The sequence below is a fragment of the Schistocerca serialis genome, chromosome 6, assembly GCF_023864345.2.
Source record: "Schistocerca serialis cubense isolate TAMUIC-IGC-003099 chromosome 6, iqSchSeri2.2, whole genome shotgun sequence".
NCBI lineage: Eukaryota > Metazoa > Arthropoda > Insecta > Orthoptera > Acrididae > Schistocerca > Schistocerca serialis.
The window spans coordinates 170,333,094-170,352,954 of NC_064643.1; the positions used below are offsets into that span (position 1 = coordinate 170,333,094).

A 19,861-nucleotide genomic window follows, 5' to 3' on the forward strand; every position below is an offset into this window, starting at 1 on the left:
AACGCGTCGACGTATGTGGTATCAGCATGATGGTGCACCTGCACATTACGCAATTAACACTAGGCTGACCGCCGATCGCGGTGGTCTAGCGGTTCTAGGCGCTCAGTCCGGAGCCGCGCGACTGCTACGGTCGCAGGTTCGAATCCTGCCTCGGGCATGGATGTGTGTGATGTCCTTAGGTTAGTTAGGTTTAAGTAGTTCTAAGTTCTAGGGGACTGATGACCATAGATGTTAAGTACCATAGTGCTCAGAGCCACTAGGCTGACCCTTGACAGGATGTTCGACGGGCGTTTCATAGGACGTGGAGGACGCATAAATTGGCCAGCCCGTTCTCCTGATCTTACACCTCTGGACTTCTTTCTGTGGGGTACGTTAAAGGAGAATGTGTACCGTGATGTGCCTACAACCCCAGAGGATATGAAACAACGTATTGTGGCAGCCTGCGGCGATATTACACCAGATTTACTGCGGCGTGTACGACATTCATTACGCCAGAGATAGCAATTGTGTGCAGCAAATGATGGCCCTCACATTGAACATCTATTGGCCTGACCTGTCGGGACACACTCTATTCCACTCCGTAATTGAAAACGGAAACCACGTGTGTACGTGTACCTCACCCCTCATGGTAATGTACATGTGCGTCAGTGAAAAAGACCAATAAAAAGGTGTTAGCATGTGGACGTAATGTGCTGTTCCAGTCTCTTCTGTACCTAAGGTCCATCACCGTTCCCTTTGGATCCCTACTTAATTCTGTGCTCTCCGACACACACGATCGAACAGCGGAGGAGTGGTACTCAAGCGTCAACTTTAGGTTACAACATCTCCGGATGCAATTAACATTTTACAATGCAACAAACGGCACTGATTACGTATTTGTTTATATGTTCAGATGTGCTAACAAAACTAACGGGGTTCCATTTAAAAAAACGTAGGTTTGTGTTAAAAAACATACTTCCGTGCATTTTCTTATGGTTTGTATTAACCAATTACACTAGCCCCTCTCCTCACGTTCGGTGTGTGGAATCGATTCGTCAGTATTTGATGTGGTTTACGAAATATATGCAGCGGTAATGTTAGGTGACTCACCCTGTATACACCACTTGCAGTCAGAGGGGGACGTTTATCCTTAACAGAACGAAGTGCTTGGCCTATTTTCTTAGTTGGTCTGAAAATCGATCGAACGTCATGTTTCCTTAGAATCTTGCCGATATGACCCGTTACTTTTTTTGGTGAAGGGTAGAGAAACCGTGTTCTTCCATCGCTGCGTCCTATCGTTGTCCATAGGCCTCCTATTATTCAGTCGCAAAGCTCTATTTATTTCTTTACTAGGGTACCCATTGTTCTTAACTCAGCGTGCAGGTGTTCCATCGTACAAATCCTTTTAGCTCTGTCCACTAGACTTTTAATTACACCTCTTTTCTGTTGTGGATGATGATTGGAATCCTTATGCAACTATCGGTCGGTATGTGTAACCTTCCGAAAGACTTTATGTTTCAAGCTGCCATCTGTCTGTCTCATGACGAAGACACCCAAGAACGATATTGCATTGTCTTTCTCCATTTCCATGGTAAACTGGATTTTTTGATTCATATTATTTAAATAACGAATGAATTCCTCTAAAGCATTTTTTCCATGTGACCAAACAACAAATGTATCATCCAATTAGCTCTGGAAAAAGCGAGTAAGAAACCATGTCGATGGTATCGATACGACTAGGGAAAACAGACAAATCAGCCGTGGCGGAACATGCTCTTCGATCAGGTGATCACGTAGTGAAATTTTCAGAAACTGAAGTTTTATGTACTATGACGAACTATTATCCACTGCTATATAAAGAAACCATCGAAATATATAAACAAGGGGATAATTTTAACAGGAAAGAAGAAGCCATGAAACTCAGTGATACATGGACTGTGGCGCTACAGAATCGATGAGAAGTTTTTATCTTTGACGTACTACAATCGATAGTTAAAATTTTTTATCTCTGACAAGGTTTATTTCAGCTATCACGTGAAATCCAGACCACGCCCACTTTCCACAGTATTTAGGCCGCTCTTCGAAGTCCGACTCGTCAGTCGGCAAGACTCAGAACAATCAGGCGCATCTCCGAAGATGTCCAACGTAGCCTTGGACGAAACGTCAGGGATTGAAGAATTCCATGGACCACGGCCATACAACCCGGAAAAATTCTCATCAAACGAAAAGAAATGTCAATAACCGCTTAACAGAACACAAAATGAATTGTCGAGTGGGACATACCGACAAATCAGCCGCAGCGAAACATGTTGACGGTGATCATGAAATAAAATGTAGTGAGACGAGAGTGCTAGTTAGGACATCGCAGTATTATGTACGCATGTATATAGAAGCTATAGAGATTCAGAAACACCACAATAACTTTAATAGAAAAGAGAAAAGCTTAAAGTTATATAAGATATGGCGGTCGACTTTGCACCAACGATGTAACAATCGATTACCTTCAATCGAGAATAATGACTTTAGTCAGAGATAGGCTTACAGTCGGCCCCACGTAACGTATGGTGGTGCCCTCTATGCGCTCTATATAAACGGGACATCCACGGCCTGGCAGTCAATCGTTGACTCACCTCGGAAGGTGTTGCCCGCACTTCGCAACAAAACGTCAGGAAGAGGAAGCTTTACAGATCCACCACGCCTTTCTGCCTGGAAGTTTTAACTAATAAAGACGCTGGCCGTGAAAGCCTACACGTTACGAATATTAAAATGATTTGAGTGTCAGAAGAGGCAGTGTGCATAAATTTTACCGGCTACGAACTAATAAAGTTAATACCGGCAGTACTTGTTTTACTGTAGTTGCTGCCACTAATAATGATAATTGTCACTATAATAATGATGGCAAAAATAACAATAATTATAGTGGCAGATATAAAAAATTATAAGTGTACAAGATATATATTTTCTGACATAGCAAGTTCTGAGGAAAGGAAAAACAGACGATCCAAGTCAACATTTTCTCGCTAGAGTATCGAAAAAGAAATAGTCGCATAAACAAAGGATCAAGCAAAAGCAAAACCAGTTCAACCGTGTGCTGCGGTACTGGAATGTCATAAGCCAAAAATGGGAAAAAATGTAACATAGCAGACAATATCACTTACTGTTACGCTGTGAACCTGAAATAACGAGCATATATCATATGGAAATTATGTGTCAGTTTCTTGACAAACTGTTTGGCAGTATTATATACCCTCTAATGCTTTCCAAAGTTGTGAAGCCTTGGGAAGTGCTTATAATTTTAGTTTAGTTTTAGTTATGTCATGTTCCGTAGATCATTTTCCCGATTATTTTATCGGTATGTTGTAGAACAAGTTAGATTACAAGATATATATACAAACATGAATAGTGCTGATATTAATATTACTGGAAGTTTTACTTCTACACATGCAACTACATTTAGAGGTACAATTTTGTTTTACCATTTCTGAAACTAAAACTCGTCCATGGAGTAGAAGGAGTTGTCCAAAGGAAATGATTTTAAGCTAGATTTAAAACTTGATCTGCTACCTGCCAGACACTTTATGTTGTTGGGCAAATGATCAAAGATTTTTGTTGCTGAATAATGTACTCCTTTTTGAGCAACTGACGGCTTCAATAACGGATAGGAAAGGTAATTTTTTCCTCTAGTGTTGTTTGTATGAACATCACTGTTCTTTGCGAATTGAGATGGATTATTTGTAGCGAATTTCATTAGCGAATATATGTACTCTGATGGTGCAGTTAAAATACCTAATCCTTGAAAAGGTGCCTACATGACGTCCTTGGGTGAACACCACTAATTATTCTCACTGCTCTCTTTTGTGCAATCGGTATTTTATGTCTAAGTGATGAGTTACCCCAGAAAACTATTCCATTGAGTGGAAATATGCAAAGTACGTTAGGAGGCTAATCTGTTTATTACCAACACTAGCAATTATACGAAGAGCGAAATAAGCTGAACTTAGTTGTTTGAGAAGCTCAGTAATATGTTCAAGTTGACATCAACGTGAACATCCAAAAAGTTTGGAGAAATCTACCATGTTAACTGAGCCCTGTTCGTGTGCTACATCAATTGTCGGTATGACTCTATTCGGTGTACAGAACTGGATGTAGTGAGTTTTTTCAAAATTAAGGGAGAGTCCATTTTCTGAGAACCACTTAATAATTCTTTGAAAGACATCCTTAACAATATCTTCAGCTGCTTTTTCTGGAATGGGGTTTATTATAACACACGTGTCATCTGCAGAAAGTACTAGTTCCGCTTGCTGAACGTTAAGTGGGAGGTCATTCACATGAATACGAAACAGCTGAGGACCTAGAATTGAACCCTGTGTGACTCCTTTGTGATAACTCCCCATCACTAGAATTTACCACCATCCCAACATTATTTGTGCTATTCAGCACAACTTTTTGCTTTCTGTTCATTAAGTACGATTCAAACCAGCTGTGTGTATAGCCTTCAATTCAATAAAACCTGAGATTTTCTAAGAGTGTGACATGATCCACACAGTCAAATGCCTTGGAGAGATCACAAAAAATACCAACTGGTGATAATTTGTTAATTAGGGCTTGTAATATTTGATGGGTAAACGTTTAGATAGAATTCTCAGTCGAGTAACCCTTCCGGAATCCGAACTGTGACATGCTGAGTAAATTATTTTCACTTAAATGTGAGACTACTCTTGAATAATAACTTTTTCGAATATTTTAGAAAATGAAGTCAGCAATGAGATTTGTCTATAATTATTTACATCACTCTTGTCCCCTTTCTTATGATGAGGTTTGACAATTGCGTATTTCAATCTGTCTGGAAAAATTCCCTGTGCCAGCGAAGCATAACAGTATGAAAAAGCTATGTTCTCTCCGTTTCTTTTTTCTCTCTATTGAGCGGTTGCAATGGCTACCAGTTCCTTGCAGCCAGCCAGTGTGGCCATGCGGTTCTAGGCGCGTCAGTCTGGAACTGCGTGACCGCTACGGTCGCAGGTTCGAGTCGTACCTCGGGCATGGATGTGTGTGATGCCCTTAGGTTAGTTATGGGTAAGTAGTTCTAAGTTCTAGGGGACTGATGACCTCAGAAGTTAAGTCCCATAGTGCTCAGAGCCATTTGAACCAAGTTCCTTGCAGTACTCTGAAACATAGTTTTTAATGAGACCTTTGCTTCCTTGTTGGCCTATTGGACAAAAAAAATTGATGTAACTGCATATAATCACGTGATTATGAAGAACTTTCCGCCTATGATGACTGAAGACTGCAGTGTCAGGCACTGCAATAGTTTGTGACCCCTGGGCTCTATCAAGGAGACTGGGCATTTCTAGACACCTATCCATTGCACCTCATCCTATGAACATTGGTGTGCCTCAGTTTGTCACTACAGTTGAGAACCATCTTGTTTAAACCTGGACAATCCTCGTGCTGATAGCTGCAATGATGCCCACAGGTGGAGCCCGCCCCCAGCCCTGGTGGCTGGCCCGTTATGGTGTGGGTGCATGGGGGCGGCTTCGCCCACAGCTCGGGCACGACGCGCGAATATGGACCAGACTACCTGCTGGCACATCAGGTCATCCTCGTCACCTTCAACTACCGCCTGGGACCGCTCGGTGAGTCTCACATCTCTCTCTGACTATAAAGACTGTGTCACAAGGAGCACGTTTTGCTATAAGCTTTCCCAATGGTGCACAAGACTGTTGGCTATAGTGGTGTGCAAGTAAGAGGACGGGTGGTGTGGCAGTGCACAGTGCCGAGGAGCAGTGTAGCACATGGTGCGCCAGCCAATAGCATCGTTCTGCCACCTCTGGCTATAGTGAGCGGTTTGGGGTGCATTTGGAACATTTTGCATCATTTTTCATGTTAGTTTACGTCTGGTGAGGGTACATAGCCATTCCTGTGTTAAGTATGGATGACACACTGCCCGCCCAGTTGGCCATGCGGTCTAACGCACAGCTTTCTGGGCGGGAAGGAGCGCCTGGTCCCCAGCACGAATCTGCCCGGCGGATTTGTGTCGGGGTCCGGTGAACTGGCCAACCTGTGGATGGTTTTTAGGCGGTTTTCCATCTGCCTCGGCGGAAGCGGGCTGGTTCCCCTTATTCCGCCACAGTTAAACTATGTCAGCGATTGCTGCGTAAAATGTACGCGTACACCACCATTACTCTACCACGCAAACGTAGGGGTTACACTCGTCTGGTGTGAGACGTTCCCTGGGGGGTCCACTGGGGGCTGAACAGCACAATAACCGTGGGTTCGGTGTGGGGCGGTGGGGGGGTGAAGTGGACTGTGGTAGTCGTTGTGGGGTTGTGGACCACAGCGGCTGTGGCGGGGACGGAGCCTCTCCGTCGTTTCTAGGTCCCCGGTTAACATACAATACAATACAATGGATGACACAGAGCATACATGACAAATATTGTGTTAAGAAGCGACAGCAATAGTTTCTCGAGCATGTAAGTGTATTGGTGGAGAGTCAGAAGCAGAAACAATGGCCTATTATCGTGATTAATCCAGTACCCCCAATTGCTACAGAAGGTTTTATGTCATCTCATTGTCTCTGTACACCTGTACCATGTGAGGCAAGGAGAGGACGTTGTTTGGTGGCTGGTATCCTCTTTCTATAACACAAGCTGCATGCACATATTAACTTGGTTCTTTATTGCTAAGAATAAGAAATCTACTTAAGATAGTCATTATGGTATGAGCTCGCTGTAATAGTCCACGTTAGCCTCACTGCTGGTGAAGTACAAGTCTGCTATGTGTTCTGATCGCTATGAGCGGCCTGATTCTTAGCTAGTGGTGGGGCAAACTGCTACTGCGACTCCCACAGGACTGCGACTCATGACAGATTGGATCACTCGGTGCGACAGACTCGGCTTCACTCGATGTGGCGACCTAGAGGGCGCTGGCGGCGCGTTTACTGTGAGCCTATCATTGGCGTCTATCGATCTTCTCACAACCTCTATACCACATGGTGTGCTGGCGCCAGCACCGTAGGCAACAGCTGGAGTTTGTGGCGTGGAAAGAAATAGAGAGCACACTGGCGGCGCCACGAAGTATGCCCCATCCCTCTCTGCACAGAACTGTTCATGCAGTCACATGTGTACTTGCACACCACTACGAGGTGCATTCAAGTTCTAAGGCTCCGATTTTTTTTCTCCGGACTGGAAAGAGATAGAAACATGCGCATTGTTTTAAAATGAGGCTGTGTTCATTGTCAATACGTCCCAGAGATGGCAGCACCGTACGGCAGATGGAATTTCACCGCCAGGGGCGAGAATGAGAACTGTTTTAAATTCTTAAAATGGCGACGTTTTCCTTACTTGAACAGCGTGCAATCATTCGTTTTCTGTATTTGCGTGGTGTGAAACCAATTGAAATTCATCGACAGTTGAAGGAGACATGTGGTGATGGAGTTATGGATGTGTCGAAAGTGCGTTCGTGGGTGCGACAGTTTAATGAAGGCAGATCATCGTGTGACAACAAACCGAAACAACCTCGGGCTCGCACAAGCCGGTCTGACGACACGATCGAGAAAGTGGAGAGAATTGTTTTGGGGGATAGCCGAATGACTGTTGAACAGATCGCCTCCAGAGTGGCATTTCTGTGAGTTCTGTGTGCACAATCCTGCACGACGACCTGAAAATGCGAAAAGTGTCATCCAGGTGGGTGCCACGAATGCTGACGGACGGCCACACGGCTGCCCGTGTGGCATGTTGGCAAGCAATCTTGACGCGCAACGACAGCACGAATGGGACTTTCTCTTCGTCGGTTGTGACAATGGATGAGACGTGGATGCCATTTTTCAATCCAGAAACAAAGCGCCAGTCAGCTCAATGGAAGCACACAGATTCACTGCCACCAAAAAATTTCGGGTAACCGCCAGTGCTGAAAAACTGATGGTGTCCATGTTCTGGGACAGCGAGGGCGTAATCCTTACCCATTGCGTTCCAAAGAGCACTAGGGTAACAGGTGCATCCTACGAAAATGTTTTGAAGGACAAATTCCTTCCTGCACTGCAACAAAAACGTCCGGGAAGGGCTGCGTGTGTGCTGTTTCACCAAGACAACGCACCGGCACATCGAGCTAAGTTCTTCGTGATAACAACTTTGAAGTGATTCCTCATGCTCCCTACTCACCTGACCTGGGTCCTAGTGACTTTTGGCTTTTTCCAACAATGAAAGACACTCTCCGTGGCCGGACATTCACCAGCCGTGCTGCTATTGCCTCAGCGATTTTCCAGTGGTCAAAACAGACTCCTAAAGAAGCCTTCGCCGCTGCCATGGAATCATGGCGTCAGCGTTGTGAAAAATGTGTACTTCTGCAGGTTGATTACGTCGAGAAGTAACGCCAGTTTCATCGATTTCGGGTGAGTAGTTAATTAGAAAAAAAATCGGAGGCCTTAGAACTTGAATGCACCTCGTATAGCACGCAGAGGGGACCGCCAGCTTACAATGCTAGCCTGCCAGCCAAAGGTACCACACAGTGCGAGTTCTGCAGAAAGTTGTTTTGTGCAAGATATCTGTTGTAATAATTGGGTGTTTTCTCAGTGTATAAACACATCTCCTTATATGCACTAACTGATCAATAACACTTTCTCTGCTTCACTGAGTGGCTATTTGCAGTAATTAAAATGCACTGTGAGGTTAAGTTCCAACTGCAGGCTACAGGTTCTGACGCCACGAGCTGACGAAACTCCTGACTGGCAAGTGCAGGTAGCATTCAAAGAACCTGTTAGTACTGGAGCTATCGTAGAAACACATGGCAAAGCTTCTTGCAAGCAAACAGCCCAGTACCAGCTTGGCAATCATCACGTGCATCATCAAGTACACTTAAGAACACGTCGTACTCTGAGTGACAAGGGCTTAAGCTGCTCAGTTTTCTACATTCTGCAAAGTGCGTGACTGCAGCTACTTTCTTGCTCTGTAAATTAAACTTTTTCTTCCTTAATGATCACGACTGTAGTTTGTGGATAAGGACTAATCATGCACCTCCGTGAGAGCTGTGTTTAAATACACTGAAGCGCCGAAGAAACTCGTATAGGCATGTGTATTCATATTCACAGTTATGTAAACAGACAGAATATGGCGCTGCGGTCGGCAATGCGTATATAAAACAACAAGTATCTGGCGCAGATGTTGCTACAATGGCAGTTTATCAAGATTTAACAGCATTTGAACGTAGTGTTGTAGTTGGCGCACGAACGATGGGACACTGCATCACCGAGGTAGCGATGAAGCGGGGATTTTCCCTTACGACCATTTCACGAGTGTGCCGTGAAAATCAGGAATCTGGTAAAACATCAAATCTCCGTCATGGCTGCTGCTGGAAAATGATCCTGCAGGACCAACGACGACTTAAGAGAATCGTTCAACATGACAGAAGTGCAACCCTTCCGCAAATTGCTGCAGATTTCAACGCTGGGCCATCAGCAAGTGTCAGCGTGCGAACCATTCAACGCAACATCGTCACTATGGGCTTCGAAACCGAAGGCCCACTCATGTACCCTTGATGACGGCACGACACAAAGCTTTACGCCTCGCCTGGCCCGTCAGCACCGACATTGACCTTCACTTAACGATCGAGAGCAGCGGCGTTTGCGTAGAGCTGTCAGTGCTAACAGAGAAGTAACACTGCCTGAAATAGGCGCAGAGATCAATGTGGGACGCACTGGAAATATGTTGCCTGGTCGAACGAGCCTCGTATCAAATTGTATCGAGCGGATGAACAAGCTCGGGTATGGAGACAACCTCATGAATCGCCGGACCCTGCATGTCAGGAGGGGCTGTTCAAGCTGGTAGAGGCTCTGTCACGGCGTGGGGCGTGTGCAGTTGGAGTGATATGAGTCCCCTGATACGTCTAGATACGACTGTGACAGGTGACACGTACGTAAGCATCCTGTCAGATCACCTGCATCCATTCATGTTCATTGTGCATTCCGACAGACTTGGGCAGTTCCAGCAGAACAATGCGACACTCCACACCTCCAGAATTGCTACAGAGTGGCTCTAGGAACACTATTTTGAGTTTACACATCCGCTGGCCACCAGATTTTCCATATACGAACATTATTGAGCATATCTGGGTTACCTCGCAACGTGCTGTTCAGAAGAGACCTCCACCCCTCGTACTCTTACGGATTTATGGACAGCCCTGCAGGATTCATGGTGTCAACTCCCTCCAGCACTACTTTCGACATTAGTCGAGTCCATGCCACGTCGTGTTGCGGCACTCCTGCGTGCTAGCGGGGGCCCTACACGATATTAGACAGGTTGTCTCTTTGGCTCTTCAGTGTCTTCACAAGACTGACACGCAATGGACAGAAGGACTTTCGTAGGCTCCATCGTGAACACTGTTTCTTGGGATTTCCTAAAGAGAAGATAAACAATTTCGGTTCTACTCCCTGCCTACTACTTTTTGGGAATGTTCACTGTAGGCGTTTACAGCTCAACAAACTTGTGGCCATTTGTGTCACTCATTTGGATACGCTAATTGTCCTCTGTTAGATCACGTGAGGGTGCCAAACATGTATGCAACACTCCAGTATACATTGTAAAAGCTATTTGTAATCCATCTCTTTCACCGCTCTTTTGCACAAAGATATAACAGTAGATACGTTGGTATCATACATATGCTGCCTAATAATGTGGGTTACAGCAAAGTATTTTCCGCTTAGTTAATATCAGACTCATAAAATTCTGTAACTGTTATGCACGAAGTAAATAGCTGCGTGGGTGAACACTCATCACACTTGCCATAAATGCAGTAAGGAAAACAAAATAAATGCCTCTTCCCATTCAGAACAGATGTGGTCAACAAAACTTAGTTAAGGTAATTTATTAATTTATTCGTCACAGCTGGCCGGAGTGGCCGTGCGGTTCTAGGCGCTACAGTTTGGAACCGACCGACCGCTACGGTCGCAGGTTCGAATTCTGCCTCGGGCATGGATGTGTGTCATGTCCTTAGGTTAGCTAGCTTTAAGTAGTTCTAAGTCTAGGGGACTGATGACTTCAGATGTTAAGTCCCATAATGTTTAGAGCCATTTAAGCCATTTTTTGTTAAGAAACTTCCCGGCAAATTAAAAATATGAGGCTGGTGCGTAAGTTTGCATATTGGTATTCCGGTTACTACGGGTTCATTTATCGATTGTCATTTTTTATTTGTAGTTCACTGTTGCTATTTGAGTTTACACATTGTCATTTTTTCATTTGGAGATATTGAATTGATATGTGGACGTTAGAAAATGGAGTGCCAGGTGGAGAAAGTGGAACATTTTCGACATACACTGAGGTGACGTAAGTGGTGGGATAGGAATACGCAGATGGCAGTAGTATCGTGTACAAAAGGTATAACAGGACAAGGCATTGGCGGAGATGTTATTTGTGCTCAGGTGATTCATCTGAAAAGGTTTTCAACATTATTAAGGCTGCACGGCGGGAATTAACAGACTTTGAATGTGGAATAGGTGTTGGAGCTAGACGCATGGGACATTCTATTTCGGGTATCGTTAGGGAATTCAGTACCCCTCTACAGAGTCAAGAGTGTGCCAAAATACTAGATCTGAGGCATTACCTCTCACCACAGACAATGCAGTGGCCGACGGCCTTCACTTAACGATCGAGAGCAGCGGCGTTTGCGTGGAGCTGTCAGTGCTAACAGACAAGTAACACTGCCTGAAATAGGCGCAGAGATCAATGTGGGACGCACGAAGAACGTATCCATTAGAAGAGTGCGGCGGAATTTGTCGTTAATGGGTTATGGCAGCAGACGAACGACACAAGCGCCTTTGCTGACAGCACATCACTTGCAGCGCGTCTTGTGGGTTCGTGACCGTTTCAGTTGGACCCTAGATGACTGGAAAACCATGGCCTGATCGGACGAGTCCCGATTTTCAGTTGTTAAAAGCTGATGGTAGGGTTCTAGTGTGTCGCAGACCCCACGAAGACCCAAGTTGTCAACAAGGCACTGTGCAAGGTGGTGGTGGCTACACAGTGGTGTGGACCATGTATACATGGAACGGACCGAGTCCTATAGCCCAACTGAACTGATCATTAAGTGGAAATGGTTGAGTTCGGCTACCTGCATACCATGTTGCAGCCATTCATAGACTTCATGTTCCCAAACAATGATGTCATGCAACTGGACCATTGTTGTTCGCCACTGATTTGAAGAAGATTCTAGACAATTCGAATGAATGATTTGGGCAGCCAGATCGCCCGACGCGAATCCCGCATTTGTGGGACATAATCGAAACGTCAGTTCGTGCACAAAATCCTACACCATCAATACTTTCGCAATTACGACTACAAAGGCAGTATGGCTCAATATTTCTACAGGGGACTTCCAGCGAGTTGTTGAGTCCATGCTACGTCGAGCTGCTGCACTACACTGGCTAGAAGGAGGCCCGACACGAAATTAAGAGGTATCCCATGACCTTTGTCACCTCAGTGTATTCTTGTAAAATTTGTGGTAAGATAATATGGGACCAAACTGCTTAGGTCATCGGTCCCTAGGCTTACACACTATTTAATCCAACTTTAACTTACGCTATGGACAACACACACGCACACACACCCATGCCTGAGGGGGGGACTCGAATCTTTGACGGGGGGAGCCGCGCGGACCGTCACAAGACGTCTTAGACTGCGCGGCTACCCCGCTTGGCTAGTGTATTCTTCTGTTTCAGCTCAGTAGAGGGGTGAGAGCAGAGGATGCAGCCAGAAACATTTGCACCATATATGGGGACAATGGGACTGGACACAAAACGGCAAGAAAATGGTTTTCTCGTTGTAAGGATGAACATTTTGAGATTAGTGATTCTCCACGTTCAGGAAGACCTTCGGGATTTGAAGATCGATTAAACGCATTAATCCACAATGATCCACGTCAGTATACTACTGGCAGACGTGATGACCTGCGATCATTCCACCATCGTGAGACACTTCCATGCAATGGGGAAGGATCAAAAATTGGGTGTATGGGTACCGCACGCTATAAGCCAAAATCACAAAAATCAGTGGGTGGCCATATTTGCATCTCTGCTTGCTGGTCATCAGATGGTTCGTGAACAACACTAACAAATCCTGTCCTGTATCGCTACTGGTGACGAGAAATGGCGTATTTATGCTAACGTAAGGAGAAGGAAGGAATGATTGAGCCCAAACAAAGCAGCAACTCCTCGTACGAAGAGCGTGCATCTATAAAGATAATGTCATGCATCTGGTGATATAGCGACGGTGTGGTGTACTACGAATTGCTTGCCCGTGGTGTAACCATCGCTGCTATATTTACTGTCAACTGCTGGGACGTTTTGCAGACGCAGTCCAAGAACAACGACCAGGTAGACTGCGTACAGTGATCCTGCTCCACATAACGCCCACCCGCATTCTACTGGACTGAGAAAAAACACCATACAGGAGTTCGAATAGTTCACCGGTGTACTGCCGGACACTTATGTCTGATCGCCGAAATATTGTGCCGTTGGACACTGTGGACCAGCAGTACACCCGTGGACTGTTCGAGCAAGAAATACGCCGGGAGAAACTGAAGAATCACACCATACAGGAGTTGGTTTGGGAAGTCATTCCGCACACACCTTATTCAACTGATCTTTCCCCCTTGGATTTTCACCTTTACCGCTCTCTACGGAACAACATTCAAGGAACTTCCTGGCTCGACGATTTCTTCATCTTAAAACCACGTGATTTCGACAGTCATGAAGTTGAAAAATCCCAGCGTTGGCAGACTGTTGTAAATAGTGAAAAGGATACATTTTTGATAACTAAAGTCTTTGTTAGGTGTACCTGTTGCGTTTCTTAACATGAAAAAACGCTTCGAATTTATGCACCAACCCAATAGGTGCCGGACTGAGGCTCGAACTCGGGGCCTTTGCCTATCACGGGCAACCGCTCTACCGACTGAGCTTCCCACGCACAACACACGGCCCATCCCCTCAGCGATACTACCACCAGTTCATATTCACTGTCGCATCCAGCTCATTACACACGTTAGACATCTGCATATAGTGAATGTAATTGCAATTACAACAGGAACACATAAGATTAATGCAGCATCCGCGAACGTTAATTAACGAGCCATTGCTCAGAAATGTGATGGTTTCAAACCAAATGAAAATATGTCTACGGGCGAGTTAATACAAGTCAGCATTTAGATTGCACTTGAAAAGAGCTCGCAACAAAAAGAACTCGAGTAATAGTTAACTAAAACTCATAGTTTAATAGGAGAGCACGATAAATTTTTGTTTACCCTTTCGGTTTAGATTTTTGTGTAAAGGTGCTGGTTTCGAGCCCTGGGTGGGCAATTTATAACCGTTTCTCAGTTTTGTTAATTATCTTCACATGACACGACGTACCAAGGTGGCAGTTGTGTTGAAATCAATTATGCTCAATTCACAGGAAACTGGAAAAGTTTACTAAGCTGGAAAAGTTTTTAATTACATAACGTTAAAGTTACTGAAAACTATTAACTGAGTAACGTGAATCCCGTTACTATGGATACCAATTATAGCCAAACGTTGAGTTGTGTGGTAGTGTCTAAACTCAGATAACTTCATTATATTTGTCGTACATCCTACTCTACCCTCAAGTCTGCGAGCATACTATAACAGCATCTAGTTGCTTAAATTAGCTGTATATAAGATGTGACAGGCGCAAACGCAAACGCATGCGCGTGCACACACGTTTGCTTCCTTTCGCTGGTGCGCAATGCTGTGTACTCCATATTATTACGAATGACCTCTGGCTTTGTATAGCTTCAAATCAAAGTCATTTCGTCCTTCATATTTCTTCTTTGGTTTAGGACATAGCGGATAAACCGCATTAAGATGTTATATCTGCCACTTTACATGGTTCCTTATTGATTTAAAAAAGTCACTTTTGTCTTGAGGAACGTCTTGTCATTCAGTTCTATGTGTTCAGCTTAATTTTGTTAGAATCCCATCTGCTCGTGCTACCTTCCTGTGTCATTTAGTACCTACATAACCGACTTCCATAAATATACTACTGAAAAAACAATACTTCTGGAAAGACGACGTCGATTTGATCCAATGACGGAATATGCCACCTGGAGAATAGTAGATGCACTGATGAAGGTTTCAACGTCGTCCGCCAACAGATAACGTAGTGGTATAGCTACCAGAGCGCCATCTGTATCCATCCTTGAAAAGGGAATGTTCACAGCCAGAATCCTCATTGTGGTGCAAACGTGTGAAGCAAACAGGCAACCACGCCACGGAGACGCACTCGTGCTTCCTACAGCCAACTGAGCAAATTTAAAGAGTTCAAATTGCGGCTCTCAGAGTGGCTGGATAGTCCTTTCCGAGAATTGCCACACAAGCTCAATATGCCGCTTCAGTTGTGCAACGATGCTGGTATCAGTGGTCACGCGAACGTTCTCACACCTGTAGAAGTTCTGAAAGTCCACGCAGTACAGACATCCGCCAGAATTGTCGTATTGTAAGGGCAGCGGTGGCAGATCCTACAGCTACCACAGCACAGATACGAGGGCCTATGAGCCCAGACGTGTCAACACGAACTGTTGCTAACCATTTATTAACTGTAGGACCACGGGCACGCGCATCTCTAGCCCGTCTTCCACTCACGCCACACCTTATGAATCTTAGAGGCCGATGAGACGTATAACGGCATTGCAGATCTTCATTTTCGTAGAATGCATTATGGCCTCGGATCTGAACGTAACTCTGCAGGCATTACTTGTGAAAGCTTTTAGTATGTCCCTCGAACCAATTTTTGTTGTTGAGACTGCAAAGCAGTCTGCTGCAGAATTATCAAGTTCTCAGTAGTCAATGCGGACCTTACCAGCAAAGTAGCGAGCTCAGCCGGTTTAAGCAACTGTGCTGGCGCAGACAGTTTTTGTCTGTTCCGTCGTTTTGTAACAGCGGTGTGCGCAGAACGGCAGATAGCGAGAGCGGCGAGTTTCTGGAATCCTACCGCTTATCGGGTAAGTCCCTCGCCGTGCAGATCTCAGTAGGCGTTTCTTCTCTCACAGGCAGACTGCAAGGTGTCACGTTCCACCTGAACACGTGAAACGGATATTAACTGGCTAATCCGAGACGACTACAGATTCATACCTACTGAAGGACCAAAGAAATAGCTACACCTGTCTAATATCGTGTAGGGCCTCCATGAGCACGCAGAAGTGCCGCAACACAACGTGGCGTGTACTTGACTAACGTCTGAAGTAGTGCTGGAGGGAAATGATACCATGAATCTTGAACGGCTGTCCATAGATCCATAAGAGTACGAGTGGGTAGAACTCTCCTCTGAACAGCACTTTGCATGGCATCCCAGATATGCTCAATAATGTTCATGTCTGGGGGCTTCGGTGGCCAGCGGAGAGTTTAAACTCAGAAGAGTGTTCCTGGAGCCATTTTGTAGCAATTCTGGACGTGTGCTTTGACCTGCTGGAATTACCCAAGTCCGTCGGAATGCACAATGGACATGAATGGATGCAGGTGATCAGACAAGATGCTTACGTACGTGTCACATATCAGAGTCGTATCTCGACGTATCAGGAGTCCCATAAAACTCCAACTGCACAAGCCCCACACCATTACAGATCCTCCACCAGCTTTAACAGTCGCCTGCAAGGTTCATGGATTCATGAAGTAGTCTCTATACCCGTAAACGTCTATCCCCTCGATACAACCTGAAAAGAGACTCGTCCGACCAGGCAGCCTGTTTCCAGTCATCAACAGTCCAATGTCGGTGTTGACGGGCCAGGCGAGGCGTAAAGCTTTGTGTCGTGCACTCATCAAAGGTACACGAGTGGGCCTTCGACTCCGAAGCCCATTTCGATGATGTTTCGCTGAATGGTTCGCAAGCTGACACTTGTTGATGGCCCAGCACTGAAATCTGCAGTAGTTTGCGGAAGGTTTGCACTTCCGTCACGTTGAACGATTCTCTACAGTCGTGGTTGGTCCCGTTCATGCAGGATCTTTTTTCCGGCAGCAGCGATGTCGCAGATTCGATGTTTTATCGGATTCCTGATATTCACGGTACACTCATGAAATGGTCGTACAGGAAAAACCCCATTTCGTCGCTACCTCGGAGATGCTGCGTACCATCGTTCATGCAGTAACCGATCTAACAACTGTGATAGACACTTGTCTTATAAAGGCCTGCCTGTTTACATATCTCTGTATTTAAATACGCATGCCTGTACCAGTTTCTTTGGCGCTCAAGTGTATATCACATGAAATGAAGGGTGGCTGAAAACTATATATCCCAGAGGTTCCAAACCGAGACCACCTCCTTGAAACATTTGATTGTTTACTTTTTGCCAATTTCTTCTCGTATTCGTTGCTTTCTATGACGATAAAAATTAGTTTTGTGAAAATTTTTATTATATATTAGTGCGACTCAAGAGGTTAATCATTTCTTACACTTTTACCACAATTTCGTGGTATGGCGTACTGAGGCGTTCAGAGCGCTGGGCATTTTCAAAGTCTACACGACCGTATTCTAAACGCTTATACCAGTCGTAAACCATTGTTTTACTCGTAGCAAACTCTCCAAAAGTAATATTTAACATTTTCTGCAGTTTATTTCGTTATTATAGTCAAATTTAATGTAAATCCATCACTCTGTTTTTATACAATAAGAATAACCGTCGAGACTATCAAAACACATGTAATATGTTTGAGAGCTGACAACAGACTAAATATCCGACATGGCTGAGACCATACGAATAATTTTCATAAGTGATTACCAACACACCATGTTAAATCACTGAAATCGGACCAATGTAACGAGTGAAATTAAAAAATTCCCGTCACTGTTTTAACACACATCGTATGAATATGGCAAGTTGTATTTCTAGCGAGTGAATTTTCCTGAAGCACTGCTAATTCTTTGAGGTAATTTAATATTGTTCCAGGAAAGTAATGATGTTTGAGATTGGAACAAGCTCTGGGATCCTGCAATAGACGGGCGTTAGCGATATGGGCCCACATTAATTGGCCGTGCACAATCTGTTGATGCGAGCAGATCTCTCTATATGTTGATTTTGCCAGGCTACATAGAGTACAGCCCGATCAACGAAGACCTAAAAAAGTCGACCGAAGGAAAAAACTCGTGTAGTCGCAAAGTATTTACACTAGCAGCCTGGAGTATAATGAACAACATACTCAAAATCATAACCGGCGAACTACGTTAAATACCGTACAAGAAGGTCATATTAATTTTTTTCTGTTAGGCTAATAGTTTACGCGTTGCAATGGACGAAGAAATCGCCGATTATTAAAATAGTAACTTCCTGGCAGATTAAAACTGTGTGCCCGACCGAGACTCGAACTCGGGACCTTTGCCTTTCGCGGGCAAGTGCTCTACCAACTGAGCTACCGAAGCACGACTCACACCCACTACTCACAGCTTTACTTCTGCCAGTATCTCGTCTCCCACCTTCCAAACTTTACAGAAGCTCTCCTGCGAACCATGCAGTACACACTCCTGAAAGAAAGGATATTGCGGAGACATGGCTTAGCCACAGCCTGGGGGATGTTTCCAGAATGAGATTTTCACTCTGCAGCGGAGTACATACTTCTGCAAGGTTCGCAGGAGAGCTTCTGTAAAGTTTGGAAGGTGGGAGACGAGATACTGGCAGAAGTAAAGCTGTGAGTAGTGGGCGTGAGTCGTGCTTCGGTAGCTCAGTTGGTAGAGCACTTGCCCGCGAAAGGCAAAGGTCCCGAGTTCGAGTCTCGGTCGGGCACACAGTTTTAATCTGCCAGGAAGTTTCATATCAGCGCACACTCCGCTGCAGAGTGAAAATCTCATTCTATTAAAATAGTGTTTTAATGGTACAAAATTAATGCATATTCTCAAGTGAAGTGGATTAGAAACAAATATTCAATATGCGTACCGCGTTTAAGTGCGTCTAAGTGTTAAGGGATAACTTGTGTTCTGGGGTGTAACAGTGTGTAAAGGGGGGGGGGGCGGACGTTACTCCGTTACTCAGCTGATGGCAATATAATTCACAGTGGGAAAGACACTTTATGATATATGCATGTTGGAACGCACATTGTGCAATTCTCAGCATACTTTCTTAGACCCAAAACTGTACTGCGAGTTTCTGTTGCCTGAGTGGGTATTTCTTGTGAGAGGCACTAGAACATTGTGGTGTTTAAAACTTAACAGTTGGTGAGCATGGCAACTGGTAAACGCGGTTGTTGTCCAAATCACCCCAACAGTTATTGCTTTCTGTGCGAGGAAGCCACCTCAAAATCTCAGTGATTTACTTAAGGAGGCGTATGAACCGTATTTTGTACTTATATGGATATCCATATAAGTATATAGCTCTGCCAACACCGGCCATGACCTTCTGTGCGGATGCACACGTATTCCCCGAATATTAAATTAGCAAGTAATCTTATAAATAGAGATGGTGGCGTTTGTTTAAATTCTGCATGGAATCCTGCTGTCTCCTTTGTTACAAAAGTTAATGCTACCTCGGCTGTTGACAGTTAATTCCACTACCGATAACGTCTGACGTCGGTCTGTGATGGCACTAGTGTTTACAGTGTGTGTGTGTGTGTGTGTGTGTGTGTGTGTGTGTGTGTGATGTTTTTGGAGTTTCTCTCAAAACCGAGGCTTTAAATTCGCTTGCACACTGCTTACTTGCTGCAGTTTTGCCTTGAAAATGGTATGGTGAGCTCCTGTAGAAATATCGGCGGTTGTCGATGACCTCACCTGGCTGCATTTGAACGAAGCAGAAACAAATTGTATTTGTTGGACTACAAATAAGAAAACAGATGAAAACTTCAACCTTTAACACAAAAGTCACGAATATCGAATTAGTTGCTTGGTTCTCTTCCAAACCAGTTGTGAAG

At 44.7% G+C, this 19,861-nt stretch overlaps 1 protein-coding gene across 1 annotated transcript in view; it reads left to right on the forward strand.

Moving 5' to 3' along the window:
* The window catches only part of LOC126484718 (juvenile hormone esterase-like), a 362,359-nt gene that overhangs the window by 119,937 nt on the left and 222,561 nt on the right, over nt 1-19,861 (forward strand). The window contains exon 3 of the mRNA XM_050108314.1: nt 5,453-5,612. Coding sequence (XP_049964271.1) covers nt 5,453-5,612 — 160 coding nt within the window. The remainder of the gene's footprint in view (nt 1-5,452; nt 5,613-19,861) is intronic.